We start from the raw sequence: 21,374 nt of genomic DNA on the forward strand, positions 1-21,374 counted from the left end.
CTTTTCTCTTTCCCATAACACATGATTAACATTGTTGTGAAGCCTATAAGTTTTCTGTAGATGACTGTAAGCAAATTTAAAAAAAAAAAAGAAAATGTAAGTACAACATTAAACTCTTGTTTTATGCTCTTATAGGTAGTGAAATGTTAAATATTTTAGGAGTTGCTATAAACAAATACATATTTAGTTGTCTTATTAGTATAGTAGTTGTTACATTTCATTTTTCTGCTATAAGCATGCTATTCATATATTTTTATGTGGAGATTGCTTATGTGTTAATTCTCAAAAGCATCATCAAATAAACATGAATCATTCATAACCAATGTTATATATTGTAGGGCAGTTCACTAATATTTTCATAATGCAGAGCACAGTTTTACAGTAGGAAAGTGTTATAGATATCCTCACATGTGAACGTGTAACATGCTTGCAATACCCTCAAACATATTTATTCAGGAAATTAATGGAAGGAAAATATACAGGATAATGCATTGAGCAGCTGTTCTGTTCATTATTTTGTCCTGTAATCTGCTTGTTTTTTCATATTGTAGTTTTGGACAATGAGTTTTACTATGCAAGTCCTTTATTTTGAAAAATCAAAGTTTTTTAAGATTTATTCTCTTCATTAATTTTCTCATCATTTCAAGTTTTCACTTATAAATTATATTTTGGGTCATGTTTTTGTCATTTATTCTGATACATAATAATCAGTTCGTTTAAAAAAATATATCTGTGTTCCTGGACTGAAGGTCATTGGATTGTTGCTGTTATTATTACTATTACTCTCTCAGTTTACTTCCGTGGCTTTTTTTATAGGCCTCACCTTGACACATCAGCAGAGCTGAGGTATTCTGTGGGCTCACTGGTTGACAGCCAGTCTGACTATCGGTCAACTAAAGTCATAAGGCGACCTAGAAGGGGCCGGATGGGAGTACGCAGAGATGAACCAAAGGTTAATCCCAAATTTCTTCTCATATATTCTCATATTTCAGGCTGTTAAGCTTACCAAAAAAAAAAAAACCCACCACAAAACATACCACCAAGTAGCAGGTTATTTTTCCATGCATACTTAGACAAGAGTACTGTTGTACTAAAATGAAGGCAGAAAAGGCTGAATTTCAGACATCAAAGTTCAAGCATATTTGACTGTCTGTCTTTTCTGGGTATCTTTTTGTGTAAATTTTCCTGATAGTTAATTTTACACAGCATTAGAAATTATGTGAAAATACATAATCTGCAGTAACATTGCGAGTATTAATGGAGAATTGATCATTGAATAAGTGTTCTTAAATGTTACTTGCTTTCCTTTCCCATTTTGTAGAAGGTCAACTTTGTAGTTATTTTCCATGGAATAAGCCATATACACCCTAATTCCTGCTCAGGTAAAATCACTTGGCGATCACGAGTGGAATAGGACTCAGCAGATTGGCGTTTTGAGCAGTCATCCATTTGAAAGCGACACTGAAATGTCCGACATCGATGATGATGATAGAGAAACACTTTTCAGCTCCATGGACCTCCTGTCCCCCAGCGGCCATTCTGATGCCCAAACTCTGGCCATGATGCTTCAGGAGCAGCTGGATGCAATCAATAAAGAAATCAGGTCAGTAGCCTGAACCAGCTGTGACACACTTGTGATTACAGCTTCAAGCTTCCTTTAGTTCATGAGTTCAGATGCTGTTCGTAACGATTAGGAAACCACTTGTACATTTAAAGGATTAATAATGTGTCCGCTCTTCATGTGAGAGTATTGATTGTGTGAAGATGACAGCGGCCTTTTTGTTTCCTAACCATAGAAATGTCTTTCAAAAAATGTTCCAAGCAAAGAACTCGTGGTCAATTAAAGATAAATACATTGGAGAAGGCTAGCACATGGCAGATTTGATAGATCACTATTCATAGTCCTTTTTTCAAGATGTTTTTCACTGTTCTGCATGCCTCTTCTTACTCACTAATGACATCCTATAAGAAATGTTTTATTTCAGCGCTCTTCATCCTTTCTTCTGATAATTATTCCTGTGTTACATCTCATATAAGTCACATTTTCTAAGACATAGTTTTGATTTTCTATGGAGGCATAGAATGTGATTTTTCATGCTCCAAGTTGGGCTATAATTTTTAAAAATAGGTGGTGAATTGAATGTATCTTAATAATTTCTATGCAAATTTAATGGAGTGATAGAGAATCCAATGTCATCTTTTAACTGAGTTTTATAAACTAAACCATATCTTAGGCTTAAAGCATTCTTACGTGTTTTTCACGAAGGGTGACTTTTAAAAACTTAGTGTATGAAAAACATCCTCTCATGAATGTGTGTTTCTTTAGAAGGAGATGGAAGAGATTATTAAATGTATTTGTGGCTTTCTGGTAATACTGTAGACAAAAAGACTGGTTAGAAATATAATCAAAACCAGATTACCTTTTGCCAGATCTCAGTCATTCTCTGAGCAAGGTAACTTTAAAGGGAGAACCCTATTGGAATATATTGAATTTTAAGAACTTTTCTGTTTGCAGGGGAGACTTTTTGTTACAGATCTCCTGCTTTGCGTTTTCCCTACTCCCAGAATTTCTTCATTCAGACAGAATTGCTATGCTGTTTTTACAGCCATCAAGATGGAGAGTCATAGAGGAATTTTGTTGTTGGGAGGGTAAATCTCCTTAAAACAGTGTATGTAAAATAGAGAACCTTATCCATATTTTCTGTTATTGCAAAGAAATCAGCACTATGGACCAATTCAGGAGGCTGTAGATACAACAGATACATTCATTTTAAAAATACTGGCATTTTGAAATTTAACAAGTAATTATGTAACGCAGTAAAAGGTTTTCAAAAGAAGTTGTACCTGCAGGTGACATAGGGGAATATTATTTGTGCCATCCTGAATCAGAACACTGTTTTACTTAACACAGGATCTTGTCTTACATGTCAAGTACATTTTGATCTCAAAAAGGAAGTGAGGGTGCGTATTGTGTATAGCCATTTTTGCTGGAGGTCCACTGAGAGTAGTTTATTTCCCCTACTGCTAAGCTTATAGTGAAGTATAGGCTTTCATTACCATTGTCATCATTCTTAAAGAACCAGCTAACTAATTTTGTATTCGTTTTTTAATATGTTTCAGGGAAAATGGTTCTACAAGCATAATCTTATAAATTTTTACTGCATTTCACATTTTCTTCGTGAACACTGTAAAGATTTATCAAATAATTGGAGATATCAAATGAGCTAAAAATGTGGTTTGGTTTAAATTTGTTTTATTATAGAAGGTGTTTCAGAATTTAGATTACTAAAAATAAAAATACTCTTATAATTCCTTTTGAAAATATTATTTGCCTTTAAGTTCCTGCCATGCCTCATTTCAGAAAGAACTGTAGACATTTTATAGGAATTTTGAAATGGATGTTAGAGAAGAAGATTTATCAAAGCACAGGAATTTGCAGGTTTATATTTTCAATGTATTATGGTTTCATTTATTGTACTTGCTTCATTTCACTCATAAAAGCCTGGTTCACAGTTTCAGCCTCCCCAAACTTCATATGCTCTGATTTGACCTTGATCCTTCATGCTTTTTCCTCATCTTCACAGAAAAAAAACAAAAACGATAACCACTCTTTTTAACACAAGTTTATGGACAAAGGACTTCTAAACAAATGTTTTATTTTAAACACATTTTGCTGTTCTAGGTGCAATCACAATTAAAACTAAAACTAAAGAGCCTTAAAACAAAAACTAAAGAGCCCTGTGTCAGAATCCTACTGAGCCTCTATATGCTTAAGAAACATATTTGTTGCCGACAAGAGAGCTGTTTTAATGAAATACACTTAAAACCACAATGCTTTAGAAACAACTGTCATTTTTTCATCAGTTTGTAGGGATGAAATGGGTAAATTGTTTTGTGTGATCTCGTGTTTTATTATTACGGATTATCTTAGCAATTCCCTACTTAAAGGCCCAGTTTCATTTGGCTTTAAATTTGTGTTCTTGCTTTGGCAACAGAAAATCAGATGAAGCCAACTTAAGACTGGAATTAGTTTCCTATGGTAAATCGGATTGCTAACTCCCCCTCCCCTATACTGTCTCCTTTGTAAAGGAACCAATCTTCCTGAAATGTCATATGGCAAGTCTTGTTGTGGGGCAGATTCTCGAAACAGTTTTTGAGGACAGAGGAATGAAGAAAAATAATTTTGTAATTCTGGTGATTAAGAAATGCACTTTTCGGTATTATTTTTGAGTTGATCTACGATATTCATCTTTGTTTTCTTTTACTTCCAAATCTCATTTGAAATGAGACATTTTTTAGCTTTGCTTTTGGAGCATGCAGAGACAGATAAACCACGTTCCTTTATTTAATAAGGTTAATCCAAGAAGAGAAAGAGTCGACAGAACTGCGTGCCGAAGAGATAGAGAACAGAGTGGCCAGCGTGAGTCTGGAAGGCTTAAATCTGGCCAGAGTCCACCAAGGTACCTCCATCACTGGCTCGGTGACCGCATCGTCACTTGCAAGCTCATCTCCTCCCAGCGGACACTCAACTCCTAAACTCACCCCTCGCAGTCCAGCCAGGGAGATGGACAGAATGGGGGTTATGACGCTGGTAAGAAACTTTGTGATGCCAATTTTAGATGAGATCTTCCTAGTATTAAATACTTCATCCTTTCACTGTATGAATGGCTCATCTCTCTAATTCTTTACTCACCTCTTCATTGTACATACAGATAGCAAATTCCCTATAATATGGACGTTTGGGTGGTTCGGAGTTTTGTTATTGTGTTTTTGAGCATTCCATAATTTGCCAGGGGCATAGTTGTCTGAGTATCAAAGGCCTTCAGCATACAGGCTGAATTAATGAGAAACAGAACTGATCATTGGAATTACTGTAATGAATTTATACGTAAAAATTGTTTGCTAATGAAAAGCTCTGAAGTAATACAGCTATTACACAGTAATATGTGGGACTATTGCTGAGTTTAAACCTTCAAGAAATATCTAGAAGACATTAAAACCTTCTACTACATCATATAATATATGATCATTTGGATATACTTCTATGTTTGGTATACGCCTTTATACTTGCAGCATTTTGTATGTATTCTTTATGACAGTATATCAAGCACTTGAAATAAGTGCTTTGTTTTCCAATAATTCTTTAAATTAATATATTTCAACATTGGAGGTGGCACACATAAATAGATATAAAGCCATCAAATTATCATGCAAAGCATTTCTAACACTGCTGTACCTCTGAAAACAGACTTTGAAATGTCTGGTTTTGTGTGAAAAGGGATTTGTAAAGAAAATTATTTTGGTCCTAGACAAAAGAAACAGTGCAACAGTCAAGTAAGTGAAAGCAGCATGTGTTGACGTATTCAAGATGTACAATTCTGATACTGGTAAGAGTGCAGATGCAGGGTGCAGTGTTCAGTGTGGGCTACAAACCAGTTAGGAGCCTGGGTGAATTCATCCCTTTAAGCACTAGGAGGGAATAAAAGCAGCCCTCTCTGCATACAGGTAGGAGAATAGGATATGTGCAAACTCATTCTTTTATTTGCTGTTTACCTGATAATCCAAATGTCAGCAATGTCCCCTTGTGGTCCATTCCTGGGAAGCAGCAGTTCTGGTTCCCTGTGGAGCCTCCCAGCAGAGGGGAAATGAGCCTTGATCTCAATCAGAAAGCAGAAATTCATTCTTCTAGCTGAGAAGGTTGCTAAGAACAGCTGGGAGTGGAGCCTAGGCATTCATTCTGCTCAGCTGGGAGTAGGGACTTTTGTCTAGCATCATCTAGCTGAGTACTCTCTTTTCCTGGGAACTGATAACTACTTGTATCCACCCCTACCCCGCTCCCCCCAGTTCAGGATGGTGTTTGCTGCCTTCTTGGGAACTAAAGCGGTTTCTTATCGCGAGGGGAGGTCAAGGCTGGCAGTTGTGCCAGACCGTGGCACTGATTCCTTGCTGCTCCCAGTTCCCACTGCTGAACAGCAGAAATGAAGATGTTGGTGGCACAGACTGTCGCGGAGGAGCTGGATGCGCAGGCTGCCGTGGTGCCACCCACTTCACCAAAGCAGCACCTTCGTGAATATGCAGTTTGGCTCCATTTCACCAGCTGTTTAACTACAAATAAATAGCAATGGCTAAACTGACCTTCCAGCACACACCTGCACTGCCTGGTTGCCTTGATTTGGACATGGTAGCTTTGGATCCGTAGGTTCATCAGATTCAAATACAAAATGACAGCAAAGCCTCTTCAGGTTGCCATGGCCTCACCGGCATCCAGCGATAGCTGTGCTAAAGCTCAGATGGATGTGTCTGTCTGAGTCGCAGTTGAACTCTTGACTTATCCTAAGCCATAGAGGTGGCACCCCACTGTGTCCTCAGCAGTGCAGCCCACAGCTTTGCTCACCCTCACTAGCAAACACATCAGCCACTTCAGGACACGTCTGCCCTACACTGTTTCAGCAGTAGTTGAATGTTGAATGTCTCCTTAGTGGCTGGTGACAGACGCAGCATGCTATCAGTTTGGAAGAGCTCTGTAAAGGTCTATTCTCTAGAGCCCAAATTGCCAAATGATCCTGGAGGAGCGGGACTGCATGAGTTTCCATGGCGTAGGTCCAGGCAGTAAAGAAATTCCGCAGACTTTCTTCAGCTTTGCTTGAATGAATGAGACATCTACCAAAGATAGAAATGAAAAGAGAGTTGAACAAGACACATTCTAGCAGCCTTCTACTGCCAAATAGTGCTGCATTACAGAGGATGGGTGAATTTGTATCCATTGACTGAAAATGCCCATCATTTCCCATTGTCATGGGATAACTGGAAAGAAATACCCCTTTTTCAGACATGTCATTTGGTAGTGATATTTTGTGTTTATACTTGGCGAGACACTGATGCATTTGTAATGTTAGATAAAACTTAAGAAAACAAACTCTGTGTTTAGGGCAGTGGAAGGGTTTGTGTGAAAACTCAAAAAATAACAAGTGCTACTGTAAGCTTTCAATTTCCTCTTCTAAGATTATGAAAATGAAGGAGGTGGTAACCTTAGAAAAAATAACTGCTTTCCCAGAATGGCATATTTGTCAGGGGTTATCTTATGTTGTGTATAATTAGTATATAATATGGTATTATTAAGTTCACAAAATCTCTGCTTCCCGCTTCTGAATGCGAGAAGAACAAAAATGTGGCATTTTGTTATTCTCAGATAAAATTTATTAATCATTCTTTCTTTGTTGTTGCTGCATTTGTTACCGATCTAAGCCAAGCGACCTAAGGAAACATCGGAGAAAGGTATGATACTGTTGTGGTTTTGTGGGTTTTTTAAGTTTGAGAGAGCACATTTATCATATTCCTCTGCTATTTAGATAACTGGGTTCCTTGCCAGCCACTGCATCTCCTCTGCTCCTTTTCATGAACATAATCATTTTACTCCTACCTGGAAAATTCTTGCAAAGGTCACGGACGAGCCACAGAATCAAGGCCCACCAGTGATATCTGCGAGTAGTAGCCTCTGCAGCACAAAAAACATGGAAAAAACAAATTTTGGACACAAAAGAATTACCTTCCAATGTATTTTGGCCATTCTTGTTGCTGGAGAAACCAGAGTCAGACTGCTTGAAATCTTCTGGGGCAACATAAAGTTATTCAGAAAAATGGCACTGAATATGGCATTTATCTTTACATGAAAGGAGAAATTTAAGATAAATCATTACGTGCTGTGACAAAAATCTGTTTTGTTCATGCTTATTTTCAAGCATTCTGATCATTCTGTTAACAAGCTGTAGAGAAAATGGTCCTGTTTATTTCTGTATTTACTTTCTCCCTTACTTCCCTAAGAAGCTTTATTTACATGAATAATCCTCCTTAATGCAAGAGTCCTGGTCATGTATAAGGTTATTTTCATGTTTAGACCTTTACTGGATCAACCTGTTTGTCATAAAAGCAATTAATTTCTTCTCCAAATGTCATCTCTGTTCTTTCAGATACATACATGCCATACTTAGGTACTTGGTCTTTCCCCATAGTTTATTTCAAAAATAAGAATCCTTACAATTTGCTCAAAAAATTGCACTTGAATCCATACATGCTTCAGTTCACTTGACAACTTCGTGCAGCATATGTTGAAACTTTCTTGAAAAACTCACCTGCTCTCAATGGAGTCTCTCTTTCCCTCAGATTGCAGTAGTTGAAGAAGATGGGCGTGAAGATAAAGCCACAATCAAATGTGAAACTTCTCCTCCTCCAACACCTAGAGCTATCAGAATGACTCATACCCTACCTTCTTCGTACCACAACGATGCCAGAAGGTAAGATGTTTGTAACATGAATTGGTACTTCACTGGTTTACCTTGTGTTATTCTTTTCAAATCTTGTTGTTTAACTATTCCAAAATGACCTGATTTCTTCATGTTTCTAAATCATTTAAGGAAGAAGATGTGATTATGTCACTTGTGGGGATATTATTACTGAAATATAACCAATTAGTTTGTTTGCAGAGGTGCTCAGAAGAAAATAAAAGATTACCTGCAAATTTTGACATGTTATCTATTCCATGTCTTTATTATCATTTTGTAGTAGTTTGCCTGCTTCACTGGAGCCAGAAAGCATTGGTCTTGGAAGTGTCAATAGCAGCCAGGACTCCCTGCACAAAGCTCCCAAGAAGAAAGGAATCAAGTCTTCAATAGGACGTTTGTTCGGTAAAAAAGAGAAGGCTCGACTTGGACAGCTCAGTAAGGAATTAGTGGTAACAAGCCAAGATGACCATTTCACAGTCATTTTTCCATTTTTAATTTTGCTTCTTTTCCATTTTTCAATTTGCTTATTTTTGTCTTTAGTCTGACAGAACCTTTCTATTAAACTTCATTGCTATCACCAATTGTATTTGTCGGGAGTTTGCTATGACTATAATGCAAATGAAAATAGACTTCTGGCACAAATTACTAGAGTCATCCTCTTCACTGAAACTACTGCTTCAATAATCTCTTGAATTAGGGTAAAAGTGCTAACAGTGTATTCTCAAATAACCAAAATAAAGAGGAGGTGAGAAAATAGTAAGTAATAAACCACTATAATGGGTGTAACTATGTGATATGAAAGGTCCTTGCAAGTAAGTGTAGTTGCTTTGCAGTAAAGGCTCATAGCCTTAGCTGCCATCTCTATTGCTAGGCTAGCTGATTTAGCTGCACTAACAATAGCATATATACACATGCCAATGCAGGAATCAAATTGGTATAGATGTGTCAGTAAAAGAGAAATACTAGCTCTTTCCTCATCACAAAGATGTCACATATTAAGAATTTGTGAGGCACTATATTTTTACTTCCTTGTTCACCACATAACCCCTGTAAAGGAATTTTAAGAGTTTGCAGTAACTGTAAATGCTTAAGCAATATGTAAGCCTGAAATTAAAAAGCTAAATTCATATTAAAACATGTCCTTATCACAGCTAACAAACCCATGACTGAAATGGTAAGGAATAAATAAGGTAATATTAAGGTCAAAGTACCAGAGTAAAATCAAATAACTGAGCATTCTCCATTTATACTCCAATGTTTCTCCCTACTGCTTGTGAGAACCTTGTGCTCTTAAAAAAAAAAAAAAAATCCAATCACAATTTAAATTCCCTTTTTTCTCACTATGGAAAGAATTAAACTGCTTTATTGAATCTTTTTCATAGTGTAATGTATTTAAGAATCTATTAAATGAGTCTCTCAAATATACCTGCATGTCACCATCTGCAGGGATGGAGAGTTCTATAACTTTAGACTGCATTATTAATTGGCATTTACATTCCATAAAACCAGTTTTATTGATACTGATGGATTATGCATAATAATCTATGATTTCACAGTAACTCGGGAACATAGAGGACAAAGATATAATAAATGTGTTGGTCTTCTCTGCAGTTCCTTACAATGTGGAACGCAAGTAAAATAACTTCAGGAGCAATGTAATCTGGCAATAGATTAATTTCTTAATAATACCCACATGATTAATACGACATGTATAATTGGATAAAGCCTATTTGTAATTCTCAACACTAGGTCATGAAATTGTGAAAAGATACTAGCGAAGATTTGCAATTAGATGAACCTTTTGTAGCTTTCATCCTTTAGCTCAACAGCAAAGACATCAATATAATGCACATTTTAGTTAAGCAAACTAGGTTTATAAGCATGTATGAAATTAACAATAGGACTGTTAACTGACCAAAAAGTATGGGCAAAATATTTTTAGAAATTGAAATGACATTGAACAGCTGACTATAATTATAGAGTAGGTTTTCTCATCTTAATTTTTAAGATACCAAAAAAGGAAAAAAAATGGAGTGGCAATTTTGATTCAATGGTAGTACTTTAAAGAAAAAACAAAATTTAAAAAATAGCAATCATGGTAGTACTTGCAACAATTCCATGATGGGTACACTATCTGTGCAGCTATATGATTAATAGCCCTATTTATAGTAAGATACTATATCATAGAAATCTAGATAGTAAGTCCTATCATCACCGCACTGCAGTATATTTCTGTGGTTTTCATAACCTGAATTTATAATGCAAAATCTATAGAAGAATCTCATTTATTTCCTTGTTTAAATTAAACACTCTAATTTGCTATTGATACATACTTCTTATATTTTTGAATATGCAAAATACCTTTTCTTCAATAGCACATCAAATACTGAAGAGGTAATAAATGTAATTTTGAGCATCAGAAACATTAATTTGTTTTCTTAAACTCATATTTGCACATGCACACAGTTATGCTTAAAGGACCACTTTAAAAGTTCATGTCAATGCAGAGGGTATTAGGGACACCAGTGATATCATATATTGTAAGTACACATAATACTTCTGTAACTCATTCTATAATATCTCTAAAATCACATGCAGTATATACTCCTAATTAAGAAGCAACATTGGAACCTCCAGAGTTTCATCACTAACTTCAACAGACCCAGGCTGTCACCCAAAAGATTTCCTAGTTCTATGTTCCCTGCAAAGCTCTGAAATTATTAGTTTTCAACTACTAAAATTGCCACAGTTTTGTTATTTTATAATTTGCTACTTTTACATCTGTGCTAAACCATTTGCATTATTGTTCAAAGGCAAATTCATGACTTAGGAGGTATTTCTTTGAATCAAGATTCAAGATTTCTAGATTCTCAATATTTCTTTTAATTATTAGAGAAGGGAAAAGGAATGTTACAGGGAGCACGGGCACCTTTCATGTATTTGTTTGTTTATTTGCTTGATTTTAATTTATCTGGTCTTCTCTCACTTGGGGAATACAACACTAGACACTTACATATTCTTCCCATGTTACATTTTAAATTTTCTAGTCCCTAAACCAAACAATACAATACAGGGATTTTTAGCCCTGCGCGGGCAAGCTGGTCTGTGTGGCGTTTGCAAAGGTCAGTGTGTTAGGAAACATTTATTGTGGCCATCTGTGTGCCTAAAATACTGACAGGCACAATCACTGCATCCAGTACAATGTACCCTGGGTTCTTCAAAGGGCCAGATGTTTGTTTTATGGTGAAGTCCATTACACCAGGAATACTTTCCAATCTGTGATAAACCCTCATTCCACTGCACTCGTACCATCTCTAACATGCTGCGAGCTGCTCTCTCAGAAAGGTGTGCTACATTGATACAACAGTTTGCTAAATTAAAAACTTACGCCGGAGTCACCAAGAAACATTTCCTGAAATATTCTATTAAACTTTGAAAAAGTCAAGCAAAGCACAGGGTCATGTTCTTTGCATTGTGATTAGAGGCATCATTCTCATCATGAGACAGGCAGAAGTAGTGTCTTCTAACAATGAAAAAATCTGTCTAGACAAGCAGGAGTGTTAAATCTACACCTGCTTTGAAAGGTCAGCTTAAAACCAGGCTTTTCTAAGTTAATGTCACGAACATGATAGAGCAGTACGTTTTGTTCTCACTTGATTGAGGTGCAAGTAAATGTGACTTGTAAAAACCTGTGATGCTATTTTACTGTACAAAATTTATGCATTATTTTGTGGTTAAAATCAATGAGTCAGAATAGAAATATTTTAATTAATACTATGCTTTCTTAATTATGCCAGTGTCCACTCTACAATTGCTCACTATCAGTTAGCTGAGAAATAAGAAATTGCCATTGCCAAATGAAGTCAAGCACCAGCATTTACCGTGCTGTTGTCTTCCTTCTTGTGCCAGTTACTTTCTGAATAGCAGGACAGGAGGAAAGCAGCCTTCAAAGAAGTGCTGCAGCCCCTCTGTCCACACACATACGTGTGCGAATGGAAGGACAGCATGGAGCCAGAGGCAGGAGACTGTACTGACAGCTCCATGAGCAGGTCTCTTCTTCCTTCAAACCGGGCAATGCTAAAAAAGTCAGAGCATCTTTCCTCTTCTGCACCAGGAAAGTCACGTGGACATATTGTATGATCAGCATGGATCATACAATACCAGTTGTGTCCTTAGTTTATAGTACCATTTTATTTTCATCCACATGTCCTTGCTTACTGGAAGCTTCTGTTGTTGCTCTGTGCAAGTTACTCAAGTTCCCATGACTTTGACAGGAATTAGGTGCCTATGAGACACTTCCAGAGAGACATGGGAAGCTTTTTACGTCTCTGATGGATTCTTTGTCACTCTGGCTTGGATGTTCTAAAGGATAACTACATCAAAGACTCTAAGACACTTTATGAGAGCAAAATGAAGGCAAGACAGTACTTTAAAGACCCTTGTGTTTGTACATTTGCCAAATAAGATTAAAAAATGGTGAGGGCGTTGCTTACTTAGGACCATGAGATTGAACCTTAGGAGGCAAAAAAAAAATGGGCAAAGGACATCAGAGTGCTTTTCTCATATATTTCTACTAAACAGAAGGAGGAGGAAACAGTTTTTCCCTCTACTTCTACTCTTTTCCATGTAGCAAACACTTGCCAGAATTTACTTCTGTGTGTGATAGATGTTCTCCATAAACACCAGATGTCATGGCTTAAGGAAACAAACATAGATAATAGTGGCAGGTGGGACGGTGACTGAAGGGTTGAGGAGGGGAATAACTGGGAAAGAGCTGTGGGAAAATATGGTGGTGTTTTGTTTTGTTATGTTTTCCAGGAGGTTACATGGAAACAGAGGCAGCAGCTCAGGAATCCCTGGGATTAGGCAAACTTGGAACCCAAGCAGAAAAGGACCGAAGACTAAAGAAAAAGTTAGTACCTTTTTCATGTGACTTTCATTGGCTCAAACTTGATTCAAATGTCAGTTCTTGTGTTGGTTTTACACAGACATGTCATGAGAAGCAAGACTATCTACAGTGGCAGTTTACCACTTATCACAGTTTTTTCCAACATAAAAGTTTTTAAAGCTGCATATAAAATGCAGGGAAAATACTTAGAGTCTGTCAATTGTACAGTGTTGTTTAATTTGTGAAGGAAGGTATATTTATAAGAAAGGGATATTTTCCGTTTCACATTGTCATTAATTCTGTGCCTTTTGCTGTCCGTGCCTTTTGCCTTCTGTGTAATTCTTAAAAAATATGCAGGCATTTAATGACCCACTGCATAGATTTTTGAGAAGGGAAAAAAATATTATTTGTATTATCTATTGACCACATGATTACTTTTGTCTATAGAAGTCAAAGGCTCCCCGTAAACCCTAGCAGCTTCACTTTCTTTTTGTCTGTCACCAAATGGCAACCTAGTTTTTTGTTCACATAGGTTATATCACAATTTAATGCTGTCTTTGGTGCACCTCGTTGTAAAACCAGTACACTGACTCATAACAGCTGCCAGGAGCTAAGGAGAACTCTTAAAATAAAGCTACAAACACAAAAGAAACCTCTTGGCAGCATCACAGTTCCAGTGTAATTAGAGGGTGTCAGAGAAAAAAGATGGTGTTTAAAAATGAGTTTGCAAATGCATTCTGTAAACAAACAGGTTTATTTTTCATCTGTAACCATTAACTTTAGTGCTATTATTTGGATTCTGAAAGCCTCATTTTTAAAATTTGCAGTTTTCAGGTTTCTTTAAGTCTTTTAATGTTCCTTTGCAAAGTTTCAAGAGAATTTGCAATTCTAATGCAAAGAATCTAGGGATAATGTTTCAGCTTCTCTTTAAATTTATATGAAGAATATTTTTAATTACTACTTTCATATTGAGCTCCTGATAAAATATAACTTTACATGTACACATCTACGTAATGTACAAATGTTAGTGTTCCATTTAAATCAGCCTCATTTTAGCAATTAAAGATAGAGAAGCAGTCGTGCTAGCTGAGAGAGAAGATATGTTTTAAATTCGGTTAAGAAACTCACAATAACAGTCACAGGCATATTGCAGTTGATGAGTCTTGTCCCTGCATTTCCTATCTGTAAATTTTATCACTTATTAGTCATTTAGAAAAATATGGATCTAAAGAGTATATTACTATGCTTTTTTACTACATCTGGAAAGGACCTTGAGACCATCATTACCATTCATAAAGAATCTAATTGAATTTTCAGCAGCCCTTTTTTTTTTTGCAGTCCCTGTTTATCTTCCAGCTCTGTGGACTGAAGGTACCACAGTATTGAAATCATTTTGAAGGGGCGAATGTGTTCACTTTGTTCACTTTCTGATACGTTAGTTCTTTGAACTGGATAAAGTAACATAGGACTTGGCACGTAATACTGTACACATGACATGACTACTTCATATAAGAGAGTGCCTACCAAGTTGGGGTCTGAAAATAGTAGGTGTACAGGTAATCTGTTGTTAGACTTCTGTCTAATGTCACACAATTAAACTTTTCCATGCCTTCTGCTTCTTAAGTCTTTCCTTTTTTTCCTCCTGTGTCTGTCTGCCCTTGGTTCTTTACAGATTAGACATAATCAAAATGTTCTCTGCTGGAAGGAAAGGAGTCTTTCTCTCATGTCTATGACTATTCATCTAATCTGAAATGTTTACTACTTATCCTAAGTATATGTTATATACCTATGTCATGAAGATTTTTTTATTTTTTCCCCATTCCTTTAGATTTGTCTGTCTTCAAAGCTGCTCATTTTGCCATCCTTACAACTGCTTTTAAGATTCCTCTTAATTTACTATCACAGAAAGGTTAACCTAAATTGCTAGTTTATATATTTTGTATAGTTACAGAGGAACTGTAATATGGGAAAAATGTAACATTTTGCATTAGAAATAATTCAGTAGAATCTCACATATATAATAGTCATTAGGGTGCTGAGCTATCGATAGGATATACTAGAATTAACTTTTCATTGTAAAAAATGCAGTCAGGTATTTACATGCTTTACCTTGGAAAGTATTAAGTTGAAACAGTCCAGAAAGTAATTTAAATAAAAAGTTTGTCTCAGTAGGTCAGGTCATTTTTGCTGATACTTAACAACACATAAATCCCTCTGGAAGTAGAGCCTTGAAATACATATGTTAGCTGCAAGATCTGGGTAGCACAAATGAGAGTATGATGCTGTGTAACATGAAGGATGACAGCAATGTGCATAACGTCTTTGTAAGAGGTAATAAGAGAATTCTGCGAATCATTTGCTGTCTCATGGTGTATAGTAGGATTTAAGTCCAACCATTCGATTCATTTGTACTGCTAAACAAAACTGCCCTACAAACCCTGTGGAGACAGCAAGCCCAGTTGCTGCAACAGGGAGAGCAGAGCACTTCACCTTGTAAGGATTTCTAGGGCTAGTTTGGGTTAGGACATAAAACCCAAAGAGCACCAGATCAACCAAAAGGACAGTTAAAGGATAGGCTAAAGCAGGGAAGCATTCCTTTGTATTTCTTTTCAGGTCTGCTAGAGCTTTCCTTATGCCAGCTTTGTCCTTTCCTTAAAAAACAAACAGTGATCCCAGGCCAATTCTCTTTTCTGTAAGACAGGAATTATACCACATGCTGAACTGGTTTTTCTCTCTTACACATGTTAAGTCCAGTGTAATGGCTTTCAACCTGTTAAGAGCTCAGCAAACTTCTCTTTCGGTTCAATGGTAATGCTGGCGCAGGAAAGCAAGGATTCTTCCCTTGACATGAAACCAGAGGTCTGATTCATCACTCTGATCAACACCTGAGTACTGTGAGCGGTACTCATGACCTTCACCAGAGTTTGCAGTTAGCTTTGAGCCAGTAAATTAAAATTAGATAAAGTTTTATAAAAGGATTCCTATTAAAATGTTATCCAGAGTATTTCTTTCAGTTGAATTAATCTCTTAAGTGAAAAATACCTCAAAATCCTAAATTCCTAATTTTGCTTTTTTGAGTGTATTCAACTTCATCAGCAATTCAGCAAGGAATGAAGCAGCACCGTGTTTCCAATCGTCAGCTGCTGCACCCCGTAGGTACTAATGGTCTCCCTGGTGTCCTGGCCACTTGCACCCTGAGCAGCAAACACGTGTGTTGACCCTGCTCTGGCCTCGTGGAGTACAACACTGATTATACTGTTTCAGCATGATTTACGTGTGTAGAATAGATTACTGAATTACACATTTCAGTGTCATTAACCTAAATTTCAAAGTTTTCCTGCTTCTTGCTTAGAAGATGCTATTTAAATGTAAAATTCGTTTCAGTTTCAACTGACTACTTAGGCATCATTAAAATGTAATTAACAGTTTGTCTCAATGATATGCCAGACATTTATAAACCTCAAAAAAGTATTCATCCAACATTTGGTTATTACAGTAGATTTATTAGGAACAAGTCCTCCTCCTAAGGCATCAAAGAAAAATTAAGAAAGCTGTGTAGAATTTTTTAATTAGGCACCGTCTCATTCCTAGAATCATCTAAAAATATGAACTTAAGTTCCCTGAAACCTCCATAGGTGTTTACTCTCAGACATTAAATACGTGACAGATCTAGTTAATATTAAAACTTTTTAAGTCTTACTATTTGTAAGTTGAGCATGCAGTTCTAGAAAACAAACCAAAAAAAAGAATGTCAGGAGTATTTGGAGTGTTTAGGGTATTATTCTGTTGTTTGGTGAAAATAAATGATGTTGAGATGTGGCAAAGAATAACGCACCTTAAACTTTATTTGAATTTTATATTCTACTTCGGTTGTTATATGCAACATATAACTGTTAATGTTTAATGTCTTCTACCTTTAGCCTGTTTGCCTGATGAGTAACTTCTTGAAGAAAACACAGAGTAAAAACATTCATAGTGCTGATGCCGTTTATGTCACCGTTACCTTCATTTGAGTTCCATAGTGAATCAAATGATTTGCAGTAATCTAAATCATAACTGGTATTTGGCTAAGGTATACTCTCCAGAAGACACCCATCACCGAAATTAAGAATGGAGCTTTTCTCTTAGTATTTCTCTTAGTAGTGAGTGATCAGCCTACCTGTGAGAAATGGCCACCTAATTTCCAATTCTGAATTTTGTAGTCAACAGCTCCGGCTACCGTTTATCAGTGACTGTGTATTTGCTATCCCAGCTGTTTGTAACATCCTCATTGCACCAAATATGACTGTGCACAATAGCTCAATTGTGGTATTCACTCAGGATTGTCCTGATAGTCTGAGCTAGGACCAAGCACAGAATGTTTCAGGTCAATCCAGTTCCTCTCGCAACTCACAGAGGTTCATGGAGGATTTGGATGCGGGCGTAGTGTCCTCTGTGACAGCAGAAGTTGATCAGCGTATGTCCCATAATATAATCTATGCCTTGGAAAGAGAGTAGATAACACTGTACCTGAAGTCAGATAATCTGTATCCCACTTAAAAAATGCATATCTACATGGGCTTCATCTCAGGCAGAAAATTAATAAGGCACTTAAAAGAAGCTGAATAAATGTTTTACTGTCCTTTGCACTAAAACTCATAGGATGAGTTCTTTACAAATATTTTCTTTAAAAAGGAACTCAGCCAAATGTGAATTATTTTCAACAAATAGAGCCATACTGCTATAACTGTTCTAGTGAATATCAGTTGTATTTTCTTCGTCTACAGTTTTGCTCAGGAGTGATGTCAAGTCGTCCTTACTCAAAAGCCTCACTGGTGGCAAATGAACATTTAGGTAGCAGAGCAGCTCTAAAGGGTCTGCTTTTGTCTTTCAAACCACAGCATAGCTCTGAATGCTAGTAATATACATCCTTTTCAAATGTAATGGTTAATTTGATCTGCAACAATATTCAATGAAACAGCAAATTAGTATCTGCCTGAAGAAGGGAGCATGCTGAAGAAAGACAAGACATATATTTCTTCTATCTTGCATAAAAGTACGTAATGATTGGTCATAATCACTGGCATTTCACAGGGTGTTTTATTTCATCCTGTACAAGGAACCAACATAAGTTTTGAGAGAGCTTGAAGTGCTACTTAGTCCTAGATTGCCACTTGGAGGTGGATCTGACCTTACGCATCTTGCTGGGACACTTTGAAATTGGTCTATGCCATCGCTTCCCCAGAAATTACCTTCGTGAATGAAACTTTACGTGCAAGTCAGCTAGCCTGGATCATACTGACAGGATTCCAGCCCAGAAGGTGATAAATTCCCCAGTTTATTAATATGAGTGTCAGAATAACAATCGTTACTTACCTCATAGCCAATAAAATAAGTGCACTGTCATAATGCTGTCACTGGTCATCTGGTGATGTTCGGATGAGTCAAGAGCAGAGCTTTCAGCTTCACTACTTCCTCCTATTTTGTTTCATTTGACTCTGGACAAGAATTTATTAATTATGCATTTCCAAAACAAGCTTCAGATGTGAGTTTTATATTTGCCAAGGAAAACAATTCTTTTCTATGAACCTGTTTTGGGGAGATTTACTCCACAGGTACAGGTTTTTGTTTGCAAGCTATAACCTCCTGCCTTCAAGTGGATTGCAGAAAAGCTTTGATGTGCCAGGCCACATACATATGCTTATGTGCATGAATAAAGTCTTGTAAAATCAAGACTTAAGTAGTTCTCATATATAAAATTCTGGTGTAAAAATAAATTCTTAGTATTCATAGCCCTATAGTTAACCTTGCAAAGAAAATTACAATTTTAAGTCTCACCTGACTGCAGTGACGTACATATTAAACAGCAGTAACTTCCATATGAACAGAAGAGCATGTGGTAGTAATTGACTCTTCTTCCTTTCTACCTAGGAAAAAAAAAAAAAATTATAAATGTTGATAAATTCCTTTAATAATTTATTAGTGGAGGGGGATCATTTGTTTATGTACTTCAAAAACTGGGAGATGATAAGGAAAGCCAGAGAAAACAGGCTTCATGTTGTTGTAATCCACGTTTAAATAAAACAGAATACTGGGGCTTAGATTTTCCTGTAGAAAATGGAAGTTTTGGATCCCTGTCAACAAACTACTTGAAAAAGTATCTAGGTAGACCTTTTTGTGGAATAACTGTTTGAAATTCTGTAGGTATCATTTAGTTGCTTTTGAATCTACATAATGTGCCTTTAATTAGGTTTTATGTGTGCAACTGCAATTAGAGTTTGACATAGTGTATTTGTGACTACAAATAATCTCTATCCTCTGCAGTATGCAAATAGCTGGTTTTAATTATTTTCTTAATTGCACACATTTTGAAAAAATGAATCCAATTGGATTAATTAAGGTATTTTTCTGTGCCATCCATCTAATGCTCCCATATATTTAATGGTTATTAAACACCATTATATCCTAAACATAAATGATTTATTTTTTTTCAGTAGCTCTTAAGAATATGATGCCTTTTCCCCCCAATCTTTGATTTACTGAATCTTTAAGAAAACTCAAGTTTTGCATTTAATTTCTTCCCTTCCTACCTCGTCTATGAGAAACTACCTGATGTTGTTAGTAGCTTTCAGACTGATCTGTAGATCTTCTCCCCTTTCTAGCAAAAAATACTGTGTTCAGTAACTATTGTTTTCTATTTTCTCGTTCCAGTGGAGGAAGGAGAGTTATTCAGTGTTCTGCTATGCAGTTTAGAATTGTCAGCTATGTCCAACATGTTTTTTCCTTGGCTAGATTGGTGTCTAATCCTTGAGACACATATGAAGATGAATTTTCTTTTTAAATTTAATTCCTTTAGCAAACATTTTTAACACTTACTGGAAGACCCTTTCAAATTGTTAGTCAGTCGAAGCTTTTGCAATGTTAAAAATGTATCTTGCTTTTACAGTAGATACTTGGAGCCTTTTTAGCATTACAAATGAAAGGATATATGTGTATTTATTTTGCAGGGGATTATTAAACCTTAGGTTATTCCAAGGATGAAAAAAATTGATACAGCACCTTTTATTCTATATCTAACTCATATATTTTTAAAAATCTTGTGTTTTAAAAATAATATTTTTATTCTTTGCCAAGTTGGTTTTGTTCTTTTCCTCAGAAAAGATAAGGCTATTTGTATCAAAGAGCTGAAAGTTTTTAATCAAAGAAAAACAGAACAAAGCCTCAGTCCCTGTCTTATCTACACATATAGGCCTTTCTATTGCAATTTGGGATTTCTGGATAAATATAAGCATCTACCCTCATGCATGCAGCTGGCTGTCTAAACTATGATCTCCAGCAGATGCAAATATCATGTCAGATTAACTGTAGAATTAGGGTTTAAGGGAAGAATGGATAAAACACAGCAGAGGGAAATAAATCTACATATCTTTTAGTTTAATATATGTCTAAGGGAAATCATTGTGTTCCTTCAATAAAATCGTGATAAAATGGTTGTCTTATGAAAAGGCGAAAGCTAGAATTTAAAGATCTGCTGTATTATATTATTCTGAGGACAAGATGCTCAGGAAGTGATAGAATGTCCTCTGATCCTCTGTTTCTGTAATGGTGGGACTGGAATGGCCTTCATGTCCCATAAGTTATCCTCGAGCAACTGCAAACTGCCAGCTCATTTGAGCTGCCAGAAAATTACTTGCATTCCAATTAATCCCCCTGTTTATTTCTCTCTACCCATACCCAAAGGAGTATTCAGAGGAAGATGTAAGAACTGGGAGTTCTGGTTCAATAGACTGTGGAAGATCCAAAATTAAAAGCTTTTCTAGCAAAAGTGTTCAAGTCAGTCTTTACAGTTAGCTCAGTAGAAAATGAGCATGATGGAAATTTTGGGCCCCAAATCACAAATTCTTATTCAATTCTAATGGTACTTCTATCAGATTTGGTCATTTTTTTAATAATTCTCTAGTTCTTTATTTATATTGCATGCCTTTGTTGACCTTCCTTTCCTTAGTTTTCCTTTCTTCTGTGTATAAATATGTCAATTGTTTCCATCTACTTTTCTGTGTCATGCTTGCTTTCTTCTCTCCTAGCTGTTCTGCTGACCTCACGTACATGAAAACAAAATTTAAGATCTTTAAACCAGCCCCCTCCTGAACTCACTGAAATCTTTGCAACCTCTTCTTAATTAATCAGAGCACAGACTTTTCACCTCCAAGTTTTCTACAGCTATATCT

General features: G+C 36.3%; 1 protein-coding gene across 5 annotated transcripts in view; it reads left to right on the forward strand.

Annotated features, from left to right (window-relative positions):
- Positions 1-21,374, forward strand: part of PPFIA2 (PTPRF interacting protein alpha 2) — a 315,886-nt gene that overhangs the window by 270,407 nt on the left and 24,105 nt on the right. For all 5 annotated transcript variants that reach the window (XM_065626973.1, XM_065626972.1, XM_065626971.1 and 2 more), the window contains 7 exons: positions 817-952; positions 1,383-1,603; positions 4,354-4,591; positions 7,246-7,275; positions 8,161-8,291; positions 8,560-8,714; positions 13,098-13,191. In XM_065626973.1, coding sequence (XP_065483045.1) covers positions 817-952; positions 1,383-1,603; positions 4,354-4,591; positions 7,246-7,275; positions 8,161-8,291; positions 8,560-8,714; positions 13,098-13,191 — 1,005 coding nt within the window. The remainder of the gene's footprint in view (positions 1-816; positions 953-1,382; positions 1,604-4,353; positions 4,592-7,245; positions 7,276-8,160; positions 8,292-8,559; positions 8,715-13,097; positions 13,192-21,374) is intronic.

This window comes from Caloenas nicobarica, chromosome 1 (genome assembly GCF_036013445.1).
Source record: "Caloenas nicobarica isolate bCalNic1 chromosome 1, bCalNic1.hap1, whole genome shotgun sequence".
NCBI classification, from domain to species: Eukaryota; Metazoa; Chordata; class Aves; order Columbiformes; family Columbidae; genus Caloenas; species Caloenas nicobarica.